At 38.3% G+C, this 18,052-nt stretch overlaps 3 protein-coding genes across 3 annotated transcripts; 2 read left to right on the top strand and 1 right to left on the bottom strand.

Moving 5' to 3' along the window:
• Positions 1-508: 508 nt before the first annotated feature.
• On the bottom strand, positions 509-3,843 carry LOC105161526 (wall-associated receptor kinase 2). Its single transcript, XM_011079234.3, has 3 exons — positions 2,334-3,843; positions 2,086-2,253; positions 509-1,802 (listed from the first exon to the last, which is right to left on the bottom strand). Exons 1-3 carry the CDS (start codon positions 3,274-3,276, stop codon positions 616-618), a joined length of 2,298 nt encoding a protein of 765 aa, XP_011077536.1. The 5' UTR covers positions 3,277-3,843; the 3' UTR covers positions 509-615.
• Positions 3,844-4,217: 374 nt separating this feature from the next.
• Positions 4,218-5,071, top strand: EM1 (Stress induced protein). Its single transcript, XM_011079235.3, has 2 exons — positions 4,218-4,486; positions 4,562-5,071. The coding sequence occupies exons 1-2, from the start codon at positions 4,372-4,374 to the stop codon at positions 4,783-4,785; spliced, it is 339 nt and encodes a 112-aa protein (XP_011077537.2). The 5' UTR covers positions 4,218-4,371; the 3' UTR covers positions 4,786-5,071.
• A 2,381-nt stretch (positions 5,072-7,452) lies between these two features.
• LOC105161528 (AMP deaminase) lies at positions 7,453-17,698 on the top strand. The gene is made up of 20 exons (XM_011079236.3): positions 7,453-8,025; positions 9,252-9,427; positions 9,624-9,804; positions 10,376-10,554; positions 10,707-10,758; positions 10,861-10,988; positions 11,084-11,263; positions 11,474-11,541; positions 11,722-11,864; positions 12,114-12,175; positions 12,719-12,832; positions 13,691-13,831; positions 14,262-14,414; positions 15,017-15,070; positions 15,152-15,262; positions 15,344-15,517; positions 15,604-15,684; positions 16,366-16,464; positions 16,546-16,666; positions 17,082-17,698. Exons 1-19 carry the CDS (start codon positions 7,662-7,664, stop codon positions 16,612-16,614), a joined length of 2,529 nt encoding a protein of 842 aa, XP_011077538.1. The 5' UTR covers positions 7,453-7,661; the 3' UTR covers positions 16,615-16,666; positions 17,082-17,698.
• Positions 17,699-18,052: the final 354 nt, after the last annotated feature.

Raw genomic sequence — 18,052 nt, 5'->3', positions numbered from 1 at the left:
TAGACACGTTTCACCCTTGTACTTGTAAACTCAGAACCCAAACCAACTATCCATAAGTTGAGTTGACTAAGGACTTTACACCCTGTGGCCCTCAATCACTAGTCATCCTTGAGAGGGTGGTAAAAAGTGCAATTGATTTGTGACGCAGTCTTTTCACAAGATTTTCGGTCCAATATGACGACGCCTCCTCACATTTGAATTTTGAATTTTATTGGCCTGGACTTGGGAAACTTTCTTGGGAGAAAATGAAGAAAAGTTTAATCTAAAATATTTATCCAAATTAAATATGATTAAATCAAATTAATTATATAATAAATATATTTATCATATACTTATTATTATTATTAAACAATATACTAATTACATAAAAAGTGTACTACACTTCTTGTATAATTGATTGTGGCCAAACTCGATTCGAAATAAAATTTCTAAAAATTAACTAGAGCAAAATATCAGAGGCAAAAGCATGAAGGTGTACTGCTTTATATGTAGTTCAATGAATGAATGATAAGCAGAAGACAACTATGTAATTCTGTATTCAAAGAGAAAGGAGGAGTGGACATAATAATGAGTATTTGTACATAAAAGAATCTTTGTTTTTGTAGCAACAAACAATCAACGGGGATTAATCATATGACTATCTCGGATTTGATAAATCCCAGTACTGGATTCTGGACCTATATTGATTGCATAGAGATCTGATTGCTCACCTAAGAGGGCCTCATTTTCTTCAGTATTTTCTTGTTGAGTCCAAGGATGTTTTGTGTTTCTTCTTAGCCCTTCTAGCTCCATTGCCACTTCTTTCATTGTCGGCCTCTCTTCACCTCTTAAGTTGAGGCATCTCTTCACAAGCTCACCAACAGCTTGCAACTGCTCCAAACTGCCTTCCCTTAGAATTCTAGGCTCCACAATTTGAAATAATCTGTTTTCTTTCATGGACATTATAAAGCACGTGGCCAAATTCCTCTCTTCTTCGGATTTGGTTGGTGCCAGAGGTTTCTTTCCCGTCATAAGTTCAGCAAGAACTACTCCAAAGCTGTAGACGTCGCTTTTCTCAGTTAATTGGCTCGTGTGGAAATACTCCGGGTCCAAATAGCCTAATGTCCCCTGAACAAGTGTTGTCACCTGAGTTTGATCCAACGGGACTAATCTAGATGCCCCGAAATCTGATATTTTTGCTGTATATGAATCATCTAGCAATATGTTGCTCGACTTGACGTCTCTGTGAATGATAGGCATAGAAGCTGCGGAATGGAGATAGGCTAGTGCACCGGCAGCTTCGGCAGCAATTCTTAATCGATCTTTCCAAGCGAACCAGCTCATTTGACTGCTGTTGTGGATGTGGTGAAAGAGAGTTCCATTTGAGATGAATTCATATACGAGTAAAGGAACTTCACTCTCCAGACAACACCCCAAAAGTTTCACTACATTTCGGTGATTAACTTGAGTAAGAATAATCACTTCATTTATGAATTGCTCGATCTGGCTCTGGTCCATTATTCTCGACTTCTTAATGGCAACTACACGCTGGTCAGGTAAAATTCCTTTGTAAACTGTGCCGTAGCCACCCCTTCCAAGAATGCGGTCTTCAGCGTAATTATTGGTGGCCTTCTCAAGCTCTTGGGCAGAGAAGATCTTAGCCGACTCTGCTCCACCCTCGGTAAACGGAGATTGCTGCTTTAAAAGGAGTCCACCATTTTGTTGGAAGAACTTTTCTCTCATTCTGGCGAGTTTCCTCTTCTTGACACCGAAATATAGCCATGTGACACCAATGAATATAGAAAGTAAGCCAACACTGAAACCTAAAAATTCAAATATAGAGTCCATCAGTAAAAGATTTCAAAGATAGAGAACTTGTTACAGCATAAGATATTAAGCTAGATATGTCAGAAGTGAGATATATACGACCTTCATGTGCAGCTCTAAGAATGAGTTAAATGATCATTTCTGTAGTGTAAAGTTGCTAACTCCTATTTCACACAAATAGTTAGCAAAAAGAAGACAAGAATCAACCTTTTCTGATGCGATTACTTAAGAATCATATATCTTAGTATTAGAAAGAAAGAGGAATGGAGAATAAATTACCTATGGAAAATTTTATTACTGGGAACTGGGAGTTCACAGCAATGCAACCCCGACCATCTTTTCTGCCATCACCACTGTATCCATCACCACAAGAGCAGCTATAGCTACCAGGAGTATTAGTGCAAATTCCGTGTTCATTACATGGATTACTCTCACATTCGTTGACATCTGCCAAAAGCACATAAACTAGAAGATTATCTCCTGTTTTTCTTGTTAACCAATCGGTATACTCAGTCAAAGTTAATTACCTGTGCAGCCTGGACTTAAATACGGATTGCCTTCGTACCCCTCCGAGCAATTGCACCTGTATCCTCCAAGGCCCGTATCTGAACCAATACAAACACTATTCTCTCTACAAGCAAAATCAGCAGATTTCTTCGCCTCATCACAAGTACCATTTCCTATTGCCCAATCAATCACTATAGGAACATTCTGAATCGTTCGATTCTGAAAATCTGTGTCCTGAAGATCCGATGTACGAAACTGAAACCTCTCCTGGTCCCCGATAAATGCATAGCCACAAGGATCAAAACTGTGGATCATGGTATGATTGTTGAGGCTAGCAAGCGCGGAGCTGAAAGTCTTGAGCCCCTTGGGCATGGGAACCTGGCAGCACCCGATTCCCGTGCAAAATCCGTCGATTATATCACTGCTCTGTGAACAAAGTGACAAACAGCCGCTGGTGAAGTTTCTGCCACTGGAGCCGACAATCACCGCCAGATCATCGCAGCCCACCACCGTGAACCTGTTGGAGTCGGAGAAGCTGTAAGGGGTGGAGGTGAAGTTGATGGCTATGATGTTCTGTCGGGTGATGTTGCCGGTTTCCGTGTAGCATCTGGCTGCAACCCAGTTCTTGATTCTCACTTGATCGTCTGATATGTCGACGATTTCCAGGTTTCCGGTGGCTATGAAAGGTTTGGGCGGGGAGGAGGAATTGTCGCATTTAACATCGAACCAGGGGCCAATAGAGCAGCCGGAGTTGAGTCCGATGCCAAAAGGGTATGGGACTGTTAAGTTTCCACACTTGGTTTGGCAGCCGGGTTTTGCGGTGTTGGCAGCTTCAGTGATAGACTTTCGATGGGGGCCGGCGGAAACAGTGGTGGAAGTGGGAGGAGGATGATCAGCTAATGCTAGTGAAAGGTGTAAGAGAAGCAAGAATACTGCTGTTTGATGAAGCATTTCGATATGCATGGTTGGGTTTTTGCAGGAAGCAGGGCAAACACAAGGTAATAAATATTGACCTGAAGAAAACAAATAAGACCCGCATATGTATTCTACAGGTAATGTCTACATTGATTACTAATTCAAGTCGTGGAGATATTATTAATATAACGCAGAGGTTGCAGATGGTCATTGGTGAAGAGGTTAAGGGGATGAGATTTTGGAAAAACCTGGCCCGACAGGACGGCCAGGTCCAAGAATGACTTGGTAAATCACATATTTGAGCGTCTGACTCTTTCACCATTCTGCTTGCCATATGGCTTGATGGTAGTATGCAAATAATAAGATTTTAAATACGGGAGTCAAGCCGGTTGGATGAAGTCGAGTAGGCTCACTCAAGTTTGATCGCTTACACGGTTACACCTACTCCAACGCATTGAACTCCGGCCCCATTGTTCGGATTAGGCCGAGTCAGCCCAGGACCACGTAACGTGTTTAGGTCAAGCCCAATGGTGTCGCAGGAGGGGCTAAAACTAATATTTGCGGCTGCCCGGATCTTCAATTTTATTTTATCTTTTAATCTATACTAATTATTTAACAGTGTACACGATTAAAATTTCTTGTAAAAATAGTCGAATAACAGTTGAAGCCATGGAACCCTTCTTTTCGATTATTTTATTAAATTTTTTTATTTAATTTTAATATATATGTTTCATTAATGTACTATATTATTTATATTATTGAAAATAAAATTATATATTAAGTTTTACATATTAAAAATAATAAAATTTAGAACTGAAAATTACGCTTTTAGTGAGCATTTCGGCTATGTACAAAATACAAAACGAAATGAACCATCCTCGTGTCCTCTGCGTGCGCACCCTGAGCCTGAGTAAGCAACTTCGTGTCGGCATAAACTCGCTTCTTTTCTAGTATTAAGCCGCGTCTGCACCTCACTTGCACGTGTCATCCTTTCCAAATTCTGCTGCTTTATGCATTTCTCCTCAGGCGTTCAGGTTCGTACCTGCATGCAGTAATATATACAGCAGACTTCCGCTGTGGCTCTTTGCTTAGCAGTTGTCTGTGTGTAAGATCTACAGTGAATCGTCTCCGATATTAAAAATCATGGCATCAGAACAGGAACGAGCTGAACTGGACGCCAGGGCCAGGCAAGGAGAGACGGTGGTCCCGGGCGGCACTGGTGGCAAGAGCCTCGAAGCCCAGGAGCACCTCGCTGAAGGTATATATATACACATATTTATATATGTCTGTTTATCCTTTATATTGATGAATGGAACTATACGCATTCATGCAGGGAGAAGCCGAGGAGGGCAGACTCGGAGGGAACAGCTAGGGACGGAAGGGTACCAGGAGATAGGGAGCCGGGGCGGGCAGACTCGGAAGGAGCAGCTGGGAAGAGAAGGGTATCAGGAGATGGGCCGGAAAGGTGGGCTGAGCACTATGGACAAGTCCGGCGGAGAGCGTGCTGCCGAGGAAGGAATTGAGATAGATGAATCCAAGTTCAGAACTTCCAGATGAACGATCTGAAGGAAATAGTCATATATAGTTAGAATCATGATCCTCCCCCCCCCCCCTTCACACACATGGTATCTATGTTATATATGTATATCAAGTTCGTCCCAAGTCATGTTATAATGTGTCGTGTGATATTCCTAATTAACGAGCAAATGTTTGATATGGTTGTTTTTGTAACTCCTAGTTTGTTGTAGGTGGTGTGTAATAGTTAGTACTGCTATTGAGGGGAGTGTATGCTTGATTACTTTAATTTGAAATACTCACATTTTAATTTGGGATGCAATTAAAAGTTGGTGCAACTTTTCCAAAATATTTGTACCAAGTTTTGTTGAACATTTGTAAATCCAAAATAGTGTGAGTGGGTGAGCTCAAAGCTTTCGGGGAGATGTGCCTATAGCTATAAGGCCCATGAAGAATTGAGTACATTTATAGCCGGCGGCGTGCTGTCGCAAGGGTATGAAATGATGCTCATGTTGCCACGCCATGAACTCGTGCGAGGCTTTCCGCCAGTATCGTTTTAAGTGATGAGGACAGCGTCATCTAAACTTGTATATCTCAAGGTTGCACAAAATTCCGTTGCTCAATCAAAGGAATCGGATTCCGAAATCTGTTTCCTCTCAAATCAATACAATTGCCAGGAGAATCCGGAAAAGTTGTGCGAATTTTTCCCGTTAAGTTGAGCTTGGCCAAGAATCATCTGCCAAAGTTTTATTAGAAGATGCCACAAACCATTTGGCCAACTAACATAATTATGGATGTTCCATTTGGAAATCTTTAACTGTTCTTTCTTCCAGCTAGAATAGCGATGTTGGTCATTAATTAGAGCTTGATAGCTACATCTTAGTTAACTGCTAGTACCCCTCTTCACTTGCACACAATTTCCATATATATATATGGATACACAACGCAATATTCTACTCCTCTCCTGATTGCAATGCAACGGCGCAAAAGCTCTTTATAGGTTTTCTTAAAGTCTCCGGTGCGTTGATTTAATTATTCGCAATCCCACCCCAAACTACATCTATCAAAAGAGAATCGGAATATTCAAGACCACGTTAACGTTGTTGTTCATAATTCTGTTATGCTACTTAATTACTGATCAGTAAATGTGGCATTCTATGTATGTGCATATTTTTTAAAAACATAATTTAATTAGTTTTTGAGATCCTGCCGCAATTTTCTAAATCAGATACGTTAACAACGGACCATCTATGTATTATGTACTCAATTGAGCATTGTAAAAATTAAAATTTTTCCTTTCTCAGAAGCACAAGGGATGCAGGAAGGAGACCACATCACGGAAAACGTGCCGACCACAACTCATGTTAACAACATATGATGAAGCTGAAAGAATTGGCAAACGTATTTCATGCTTGCAAATATTATCCCCACTACTCAACATCACCATCATTAGTCATTCCACTTATGCTCCAAACAATACACGTGTTATTCTTGCTATATACTGTGGTACTAATGGAATAAAGACAAAAGAGAATCCCAATCCCAACGGCAGATATCTTTTTATTAAGCATATGTATTTCCCTAACAAAAGGTGGAACTGGAAGAGTTACATATGAGCAAAGTAAAAAAAGGTGTAAAAACCAAAAACTTAGGGTTGCGAGCTCATATTATAGTACCCACAGCTGTCTTCCCATAATTCATGATATTTTTAAGAATAAACTAATATTGCCCATTATCCAACAATCTCTTCTCTCCCATCTCCACCTTTTAATGATATCAAGTTTTTCAATTTCTCTCTCCCTTTGACTATGTTGTGGTAATATATAAATCATATTTGATCAGTTACAAAGGTAAGTAATTAATAAATTTCACTAGTGATCATTCATATTTATTTAGTTGCATGCATCAATTCTCCTTTTGGTCTTGTCGTATTTTGTTTTGTTCAGATGGGAAACAAAAATAGTCTCTGCACTTACCTACAAAATAATATTGGCAAAATTCTCATCTCTTCTCAGCACATTTAACATTCAAATGGATAACGATAATGACCCGATGGTCCATATTGGTAAAACCACGAAGCAGTCTTGTACGGATCATGCTCCATCCTTCCTAACCCAAAATTCTTCAATCTAATCATAACCAAATATATATTCTAAAATTTTACTTACATATTGAAAATCTTTGATATTTATTACTATCAAATTTATAATCGCCTTCTTACGCAAAAGTACACTAATAATTATATAGTGATAAATATTAAATCAAATAATCCTTCAAAATATAACTAATAACAACTATATAAAACAATAATTCATGTGAATAACATAATAGTATAACAAACAAAAATTAGTGCATGAAAACTTCAACTTTTACCACTCATTAAATTAGGCATGCAATCTTGAAGAAAAAAACTCAGCCATCAAAGTGATAACGAAAGGCCCTACCCAAGATAAAAGGTTTGGGGCCCAACCACGCAACACCAGACCAATTATAAAATTTGCCAAAATCTAATTAAGGATAGGGAAATCTCACTCCCCATCAACAAATACCAAATTATCACTCTCAAAATCATCTCATTTTTGTTAATTAAATTATATTATGATTTTATAATTTGAATAGGAAAAAGGGAGAGAAAAGCCAAAGCAAAAGAAATAATATATATATTCCTAAACGAATATTAATGTGCTATTTTCTGATTCTCTTCTTCCGCTTCTCTTCTCTCCTCTCTCTCCCCTTCCTATAAATACCGTCAGCTCTCCCCTTTCCTCACCTTTCTCTCCTCACCAAAAAACACCAACACCTTTCTCCACTACTGTCTTCACTAGTAGGGTTTTTCAATTCCTCCTTTATAAGCTTCCGTATAAATACAGTTACGCATACGTACTGTTTTCCGTATATTATCTACTTCTACAGTGACAATGGACGCTTATTCCCTGCATCTTGCAATGGCGGCACTCTTTGGCGCCTCCTTTGTGGCCGTTTCGGCCTACTATATGCACAGGAAAACCCTAAACCAGTTGCTCGAGTTTGCCAAGGCCGTAGAGAGGGATAGACACGATGTAGCGGCCGCGGAGGACGGCGCCGACGCGGTGGACCACCTTAGACACTACAACTCGAGGAGACGGAGGAAGAGCAACGGCGGATATTACCGCCGCGGTTCTGCGTCCTTGCCGGATGTGACCACGTTTTCCGGCGGCGGCGAGGCGGAGGAGAAGAGGAATGGTCCTCTGCATGTGGATACTATTCCGCCAGGGCTGCCAAGGCTTCACACCCTTCCTCAAGGTATGCAAATGCCGGACCTTTCGCCGGAATGATAAATCCTAACTGAAATTTATTTGAGTTTGCGCATCATGTGTATCTGTAATTGAAGGATTCTAATCCGAAACTTGGCTGGAAATTGCAAAAAGCTTTCTTTTCGTGGAGTAAGTCAATATCTGGGTCACTCTAGTGAGTTAGTGGCGGACGAATGATGAGTATTGGCTTGCTGATACTTCACTGTTTGTTGGCTACGCCGGAATCCTGTTCGCCTAGGTGGATTATAATCATATGTTGGGTTATGATGCATTGGATTGTTTAGTTAGTTGTACGTTAAGCTGTTATGGCGTTGTCCAGTTTATTGATATATATTTTATTTAGCTCAAGTCATCTGATCATCGACCATCATCCAGCATTCTCCGTGTTTCCAGCTGTATTCTATGGCCATGAGAATATCAACTTGTTCCTTTTCTGGTTATGAAGGCGAAAATTTTAATATTGACTGAAGATTTATTAACTAGATATGAAGTCTTAACCTTTGTTTTTATTACTAGAAATTCTTTGTACACTATATATTGGAAAATAAATCATCCCCACTAAATTGTGACATTCATAAATAATTTTCTTTTACCTATTATGTCCATAACACAGCGTTACATGCTTTTCATCTCTGCTATCTGAGATTGCTAAATCTTTGGTATTGTATGCATGTTCAAATTGTTATTAATTTTTGGAGTAGGATTGAATCTTTAATTAACGGTTATTACAGGTAGTTCTTAGACAGTTAAAATGCATTTTCCAGTGGCCATGGTTCTTCTTTTTGAAAAGTTGAAATATTTGTCTAAAGTAAGATGTGCCTAAATGAAACTGCTCCCATCCCAAGGGACCTCCTACATCTGCAAGAAAAAGGGTAATGACTTCACTTATGGCATGCCATCAGTACTCATTGTGACAAATAGGGTTAATATTTTCTACCTGTCCTCGCATCAGGTCATTGTAGTTGGTATTGATTTCTTACTTGGTCTCATTGCTGGATTTTGCAACTGAACGAGGAAGAAAAAATTGACTGGAGAAGAGAAAACCATTCTATTGCCAATGGTTATGCAATTCTGCAAAGCTAGCATTTTTGTTCGTGGCGCTCTATTGCCAATTTGGGCTGCAGATATACTGTTCCTTCTTATGTTATTCTTTTCATTTTGAAGTTGATGGTCAGCTATGATTAAGCTTAACATTGGAAACATCTCATGTTTCAGGAAAATCTGGTAATGTGAACGCAGCAACCAGGGCTGGAAATCTTCGGCCCACCTCTCCTAAATCACCTGTTGCTAGTGCAAGTGCATTTGAAAGTCTAGAAGGTTCAGATGATGAAGATAATATGACAGATAGTTCTAAGCTAGATGCTACATATCTTCAAACTAATGGCAATGCGGTGAGTAGGGTTAATAAGTTCAAACGCCTAGTCAGGTTCATCTTCTCTCTGTTGCTCTCTCTCTCACTCGCCTGCATAAACATGAAAACTTGCATAGAGTGTCATCTATTATCTGAACATTTTTTCCACAATCTTCTGAAAAGGTCCTATATTTAGTTGGATTTCTAGATGAACCCTGAGTGGCAACATGTTACAGGATGTCCCTGACCATATTAATGCAACTGGTGAAACAATTCCCATGGCTGCATCAAGCATGATTCGCTCGCATAGTGCATCTGGTGACCTGCATGGTGTTCAGCCTGATCCTGTAGCCGCAGATATTTTAAGGAAAGAACCGGAGCAAGAGACTTTTGTACGATTGAGAATTTCCCCAACTGGTATTCTCCTCATTGCCCTTTTTGATCTTTACAGTTGGCTGGGTCCCAGGCATGCCCCTGAGTGTACATAGATATTTCTTGAAGGGAAAACATCCAGCTGTTGAACGAAGATAATACTTTGTAGCCTTTCACATTCTAGAGTAGCCTACATGGCCTGAGTTATTTCTGACTTAATGTTTTCATCTGAACAGTTTTATTTGCTCTATTTTTCTCCAGTTTTGGTGGTTGTGTTTTTCGTAGTCATTGTATGTCAAGAATGTTGATATATTGACAGTATAGATTTTCTACAATGTGTAAGGGATGGCCTTTGTTATAAAGGTGATGTCATGATGCGCGGTTATGTCTTACCCAAAAAAATAAAAGAATAGCATTATTACGTGGTTATGTTACTGATTAGCAACTCTGCGTTTGATGATAGTTTGCCCAAATATTTGAGAGCTTTGTTTTCTACTTCTTCCAAAAATTAAAGCATGCATATCACTTTTCGTGTTGCGGGAAGCTGTAAAGCTAACATACTGTGTTGCCCCACGGGATTTCTGGTTTTGACTTTTTTCCATGTGATTGCTGTTAGAGATACCATCTCCGGATGAAGTGGAGGTCTACCTTGCGCTGCAAGATTGCCTTGAAATGAGGAAAAGTTATATTTTTAGAGAAGCTGTTGCTCCATGGGAAAAGGAAATTATCTCTGATCCTAGTACTCCAAAGCCGATCCAAAATCCATTTGATCATTTTCCTGAGGGTAAATCAGATGTAAGCGTCATTCAGTAAATTAATATATCTATCTCTTCCTTTTTGTGCTCGATCTTGTCTGTCCAAAATCGTTCTTTCATTATTTATCTTGAATCATTGAACTATACTGCTTACTGTCAGTGTTCTGATGAAATAAATACAAATACTTGCAGCACTACTTTCAGATGGAAGATGGAGTTGTTCATGTCTATGCAAACAAAGATTGTAAGATGCAAAAATATTGATTTAATTCAATCCTCCATTATTTAGTATACTTCCAAAATGTGTTTTCCGTCTTTCTAATAGTAGTTCTTTCTCTTTCCCCAGCAAAAGAGAAACTTTTTCCTGTAGCTGATGCTACAACTTTTTTCACTGACCTGCATCATATCCTTAAGGTTATAGCAGCTGGGAATATTCGAACTCTATGCCACCATAGGCTAGTTCTTCTCGAACAGGTTAATGCATCTTTCTGAATGTGAATTATGTATTATGATTTTTTCATTTTGAATTTCTAATTCATCTAAGTTCTCTTGATGTGTACGGGCCCCAGAAATTCAACCTTCATCTGATGCTTAATGCGGACAGGGAGTTCCTGGCTCAGAAAAGTGCGCCACATAGAGATTTTTATAATGTTAGGAAAGTCGACACACATGTACATCATTCAGCTTGCATGAATCAGAAACATCTCTTAAGGTTTATAAAATCGAAGTTGCGGAAGGAACCGGACGAGGTAATGCTTTTCATTTGTTTGATCTTTCCATTTGCCTTTTATGTTTCACTCATATTTTCCTGTGAACTAGTTCGCTTAACTTGAGTTTATAAGGAGGGTGAGGGGGTGGGAAGACGCAGGTCCGATATCTTGAAAACGACTGATGGAATACTTGTAGATTATATGCCGAATTCTGATGTAATTAACAAGGATTCCTTTGCTCCTTTTCAGGTTGTTATATTCAGAGATGGGACATATCTGACCTTGAAGGAAGTGTTTGAGAGCTTGGATTTAACTGGGTAAAATTACAGCCTTTAACGATAGTGCTTAGGGGAAAAGGATCACAAAAAATTGATTTTTTTTCCCTCTGGCTTAGTTGATCCCCTTGGCCATTATAGTAATTATTTTCCACCATTCTCCCCATAATTGTATTGCTATATATTTTGTACTGAACTGATGTATTTGGAAATCATTCACAGGTATGATCTGAATGTCGACCTATTAGATGTTCATGCTGATAAAAGCACCTTTCATCGCTTTGACAAATTTAATTTGAAGTATAATCCCTGTGGCCAGAGTAGATTGAGAGAGATCTTCCTGAAGCAGGATAATCTCATACAGGGTACATTATGTTCTTTTCATCTTTCAGGCAGAACACCCAGAGTTATACCTAAAGATGTTTTGATTTGCAAGTTGATCTATAGTGAATTACACCTCAGCAATTATTGAGACACAATCAGTTATATCTGTTTTCTAAAGTTTTCATTAGATCACTTCATGGTGCTTCCTATTCTGGTTTATACTTACAGCAGGTTTGGTTAATCTGCTAACATATTTTCTGCTCCTAGTTTAACTTTTCATGCTTCCACAGGTCGTTTCCTTGCCGAATTGACTAAGCAAGTGTTTTCAGATCTGGCTGCAAGTAAATATCAAGTTAGTGTCCAATAACCTGTTGCTGAATTTATTTATTGTACACTAAATCTGTAAGACAGAATGCATCATATTCGTGTACTGGATTTGTGATTGGGAGGAGATCAGATTAAGACATTAAGTTGATGTGCCTTTTATGTGGTGACATGGAGGTAGTAGCTCTATTTACAGTTACTTCTGGCCACGAGTTCTTCATTTGCCATTGACATGTTATTACTAATATTACATGTGACAATGCTTTATTTTTAAATGATTGAAGTACAAGCTTTCTGCATCTGTTTTTTTCTTTTCGTGATGATGATTCTATTTATACTCCAACACTGTTAATGAGACACTGGTGATGAAGAAGTAATTTCTAGAATATTTCTTGAGCTTGTGTTCTCCTCTTATCATGATACTGTTGTAGGTATATTCAGGTGAAACCTATAGTGTCTGTATTACAATTGCATTGTGATATATGCTGCCCAGAACATGCTTGTTAAACTTTGCTATGTATGTTCTTCTGCTTGAATCTTCTATATTTCTGAGACTGTTTCTCTTGTACAGATGGCTGAATATCGAATATCGATATATGGTAGAAAGATGAGTGAGTGGGACCAACTGGCGAGTTGGATAGTAAATAATGACTTGTACAGTGAGAATGTCGTATGGCTGATTCAGGTAAAAAACTACCAAATTTCTCATACATTTAGTGTAGCAGAAATTCTCATTTAGTAACCACTGATGAATATTGCGTTCTTTTAAATAACAAGTAGTTGTTCAATTTTATCCTGTTGGACATCAAGGCACCAAGAAATTGCATGAAAATTGCTGTATGCATCTTGGAAGAATTATAAATTTTGAGTGAAGGTCTCACCATACAAGCGTCAAAGAACCAAACTTACAGCACTTTTGGGAGTATCCCAGTCAACTGAAAATAAATCTGCCCTAAGTTTACCATCTTTTCCTACATTTTGATATCGGGACTCGATTTAATTAATCATCAGACAGTCTATTCTTGCTGTTATACTTTATGAGGAGATGCAAGTACTGAAGATATCAGAAAAGGTGGTGTCCGCTGCCATGTTCCATATGATTTGAAGATTGTATCTTCAATGATATGTGATGAATTTCTTGTGCCTAAGGCGATCTATGTAAGAATAGTACTTAATTTTGTCCATCCTTGGTGTTAATAGCTTGCGTGATCAAGTTATTTCTACATTTGGACATCTTAGATTACGTGGTCGGGAGCCTGAGAAATTAATACAGTTACACTAGGTATTTAGTATCTTAAGAAGCTAGACACAAGAATCTTAGTCCTCAAATGAATGAAGTGCAATAGGTCGAATTTGGCATGATAGTAGTACTCATGTTCTAAAACTTTATCGTCAAGGGTTCATCCAGTATTGGAAATAGCATAATTGCAAAGGGATCATACTTGTTACATTTTGTTTTGTATTTCTACGGCAACAGTTTGATTTCTTTAATTTCTCAGAAATGTGGATGATCTTATTCTCGTTTTGAAATTCTATCATCTAGCTTCCAAGACTCTACAATGTGTACAAGGAGATGGGAATTGTGACCTCATTTCAGAACATCCTTGATAACATCTTTCTGCCTTTATTTGAGGTTACTGTCGATCCTGATTCACATCCACAGTTGCATGTTTTCTTAAAGCAGGTTCGTCAACCCCCCTCTTAAAAAACATTTGATGCAATCCATAAAGGCTATCTATGAGGGTCTGAAGCAACATTTTGATGATTAACAATTATTATGATTATTCAACTAATCTGGATGACTTAGAGTAGTCTAAAAATGGAATTTCTTTTGATCTGATGATTATTGAGTTTTTCTCTATATGAGGAAGAAGAGTCATTTGCTCAGTTTGTTCTTAAGTGACTTGTTTTAATGCTCTTTTAATTATTGTTGGGCCATTTCTAGATGGCTGTATTGTAATCATGTAAATTAAATGGCTGAGAACGATGTTAAACTTTTTTCTTAGTTTCATGACACTGTTAAAATTGAACCTTTGATTGTAAATGCAGTGTCATTTTCGTAGGCTGTCTCAACTTGGACTTGTTTTAACTACTATTATGTTTGGTCTTAATAGGTTGTTGGACTGGATCTTGTGGATGACGAAAGCAAGCCTGAACGACGGCCAACAAAACACATGCCTACACCGGCTCAATGGACCAATATATTTAATCCTGCATTTTCCTACTATGCATACTATTGCTATGCTAACCTTTATACATTAAACAAGGTGTGCACCTCATAATTCTATCACTTATGGGTGCTTAAAAGTCTTTCTGGAACAAAATGGTTGGGCCAGACCTCTTTAGACAGTTTGTTATCTGCCTGTTGTGATAGTTTCATTTTTGTCCTTCTGAAGAGAGAGAGAGCAAAACCATTTGGGATAGTCAATTTTTTGCGGAAATTTTTTTACTCAATCCCGAGTCTTTATTCATGATGTGGGCATAATGCCATGGTCGCAGTAATCTGGGAAGTGATGTACTTGTGGCATGGGCTTGCATTTTGGTATTCTCTTGAGGTGGAGTTTCCTGTATTTTGTTGTCAACCAAAACTGCAAAATAGGGTTGCCAAATCTTAATGAATCCTTGTTTTTATATGGCATGGTACCATCAACTTGACATGTCCTGAACAGGACATGATTATACCAAAATGAGAGCTTCTTATAATAATGTTTATAATGAGAAGAAAATCTTTGTTGCTTGCCACAGGTTGACAAACTTCTTTAACTAAAGTTACATGCGTTCAGGATCTACTTAATTAGATCTTGCACTCTTTAGTTATTTCTTCTACTTTAAAAATTTAACTTTTAAGTTTCCAATTGTATGCTTTCAGCTTCGTGAGTCCAAAGGTATGACGACCATTAAGTTCCGGCCCCATTCTGGAGAGGTGAACATTTAAGTCAATTAATTTATTATGTTGCTGCCTTTAGAAATAACATACATTCATAAGTTTTTGTGACATGATCAGGCTGGTGACATTGACCATCTTGCGGCAACGTTTCTCACGGCTCACAATATCGCACACGGGATCAATCTTAGAAAATCTCCTGTTCTTCAATATTTATACTACCTAGCCCAGGCAAGTGGAAAAAAGTTGAAATATGCTATTTGCCTGTTTATACTATAATGTCTAATGTCTTAAACTGGCTTGTGGATTCAGATTGGCCTTGCTATGTCTCCTTTGAGCAACAACTCTTTATTCTTAGACTACCATCGTAATCCTTTTCCTATGTTTTTTCTTCGGGGCCTCAATGTATCTCTCTCAACTGATGATCCATTACAAATTCACTTAACAAAAGAGCCACTGGTCGAAGAATACAGTATAGCTGCTTCAGTAAGTGTGCATAATCTGTTTTTTTCTCCACTTTGAGTAGTTAAACAATTAAAACTACGGATACGGTACTCCCTTTTTCATGACAGGTATGGAAGTTAAGTTCCTGCGATTTATGTGAGATTGCTCGTAACTCAGTCTATCAGTCTGGTTTTTCACATGCTTTAAAGGTATGCGGTATTTCTGAGAATTATCAAGGGCTATGATCTGTATTGGCTTGTCACAAAAGAAACAGCTTGATATTGAGTTTTTATCAGATCTGGAGTGGATATTGCCTCAAAGTCAATTGTCACTCAGCACTGATTTTAATTATGTGTAGATGCTTGTTCCAATTTATATGATAGGAAGGAGAATAGACTGAGAGAACTATTCAATGATTCTTGGAAAAGCTACACCAGCATACACAAAAGCTATATTCAGTGCCTCCCCGAGACCTGGGATTGTCGCAAAGTCTCTTCCAAAATCACGCCTGTGCCCAGATCTCTAGTTTGATGTTTAAATCAACACTGAACTGAATTAAGCTTGAGTTTTGATCTTAATAACTGCATTTGGTTTAAGTACCATTTAAGCTATCTAGTAATGTCAATGTCTGAATGTGTACTTAATAAGACAGGGCTTAAAAAGTATACATTACTTTGATTAAGTTGGTACTCTCTGCTGGGGTGAATCTTTGTAATCAAGCTGATAAATTTCCAATGGATGAGCTAAATCTTGTTTATTATCTTAGTGCAAGTATATAAAAGATGAAAAATTGGTCCACCTCTTTCAAGCTATACTATCATTGCATAGTCTCGTTGCGTCTTACTATTTGAGCAGGTTCCTGATTGATCTGGCCATTAATTTCATTGCAGTCCCATTGGATTGGCAAGGGGTACTACAAGCGCGGACCAGATGGAAATGACATTCACAAGACAAATGTACCTCATATAAGGCTCGAATTTCGTGACATGGTATGTGCTTTCTTCAGTTAGCCATGCACTACTTTCCTTCTGAAACAAATTTCACAAACCATCTATATACCAATGCTGTAGATATGGAGAGAGGAACTGCAGCAAGTCTATCTGGGCAAAGCTAACTTCCCCAAGTTCATTGACCCATGATCCACTTGGCTAATCTGCAGACCTGTGTATTAGCGCCTGCTTCACCTCCAGGGTAATTGCCATGCATCTTAGATTGATTACATCAGGATTGAGAAATGAATTAACCTGCTTGAATTTCGGTGTACTGCTGATTGCTAGATTGGTCTCTTAACTTGTCAAAGGAAGCTTGTAAAGTTGTGGGATTCATTACTTTTAGAACTGAGCTCAAGTTTGGGTTACTAACTCACAAAATCTATTTCACAAATGTTAAGGTACTCAAGCTCATTTTCTGCTGAGGGTTCATTGGAACTCATCCAAGAATGGCTTATTTAACAATCATAAAATCATCAGGAGTCTGAAGCTGTCAAAATTAAGCTTAGGGGTTATGTTGTTTTACTTCCCGATATCTATTCAACCCAACTTTGAATCGTTACATGTTTAACCTCACTGTGAGTTGTCATAATAAATGCTTCTCGCTGGTGGTGCAGGAACAGACAACCTGTATTATTACTTGCCAATAGGCACTGCCTGACATCAGAACAGCTGTTATATTAGGTGATTTTGGCAAAGATATGTGATGAAAATGAAGGATTTGGATTATCCATCAACAAAGAATATGGTTTGGTTGTCTGATTGCCAGACAAGGGGGTATCTAGATCCCAATACAACCTGCAGCTGCAGCAGAAGTTTACCTTCTTTCCACGGTATACTGTTCATTTTGATGTAATATATAGTTCAGTCATGTCTGCCACAACGTTTCAACCAGTTACCCTAAGTTTATAGCATGTAGTGCTTTATAGGACTCGGTTACCTTATGCCTGCCAAGAAACGAAAGAAAAAACAGTTGAATGACTGTTTATTTACATTGCTGGTCACCTGTTCGAAAGGGAATTAGGGTGACAAAGTAATTAATAAACAGCGGCATCCTTAATATTTTCGTGGTTGATCTTGCATATGAAGAACAGTTCTTTGAGTTGATTATTTACGTTTAGTTCTGTGGTGTGCAAACATTCACTTGTTTGAAAAGTATGAAGATGAAAGACCCGGCGGAGGAGAATGTAATATAAGTACAATTGTGATAAGCTAAATGTATCTTCGTTTCTTATGGCACGTTCTTTCAACTTATGTATTAATGCTCTGTTATCATGGTTTCTAACTTGGATTACTTGTTTCTATTTTCCTTGATGCAAAGACATGGATGTTTGGTTAATATTTCATAACTGAAACTGTACTAGTTTTGGTATTCAGTAATAACAATAGAATTCTATAGATACTTTATTTGGTGTCAAATACATCAAGTTGTTAAATGATTGGCACATGATTTTTATTTTCAAAATGAGAAGTATATGGGAATCATTCGGGTAACATGAATTTATCTCACCACAATTACATTTTTGTCATGCAATCCGTCATCTCTCACTCAACTAGCTAGCAACTGCCTTTCTTGCCATAGGTGCCA

Source organism: Sesamum indicum, linkage group LG5, assembly GCF_026168435.1.
Source record: "Sesamum indicum cultivar Baizhima isolate 11 linkage group LG5, ASM2616843v1, whole genome shotgun sequence".
Classification (NCBI taxonomy): Eukaryota; Viridiplantae; Streptophyta; class Magnoliopsida; order Lamiales; family Pedaliaceae; genus Sesamum; species Sesamum indicum.
This window is presented reverse-complemented; position numbering and strand designations above follow the sequence as displayed.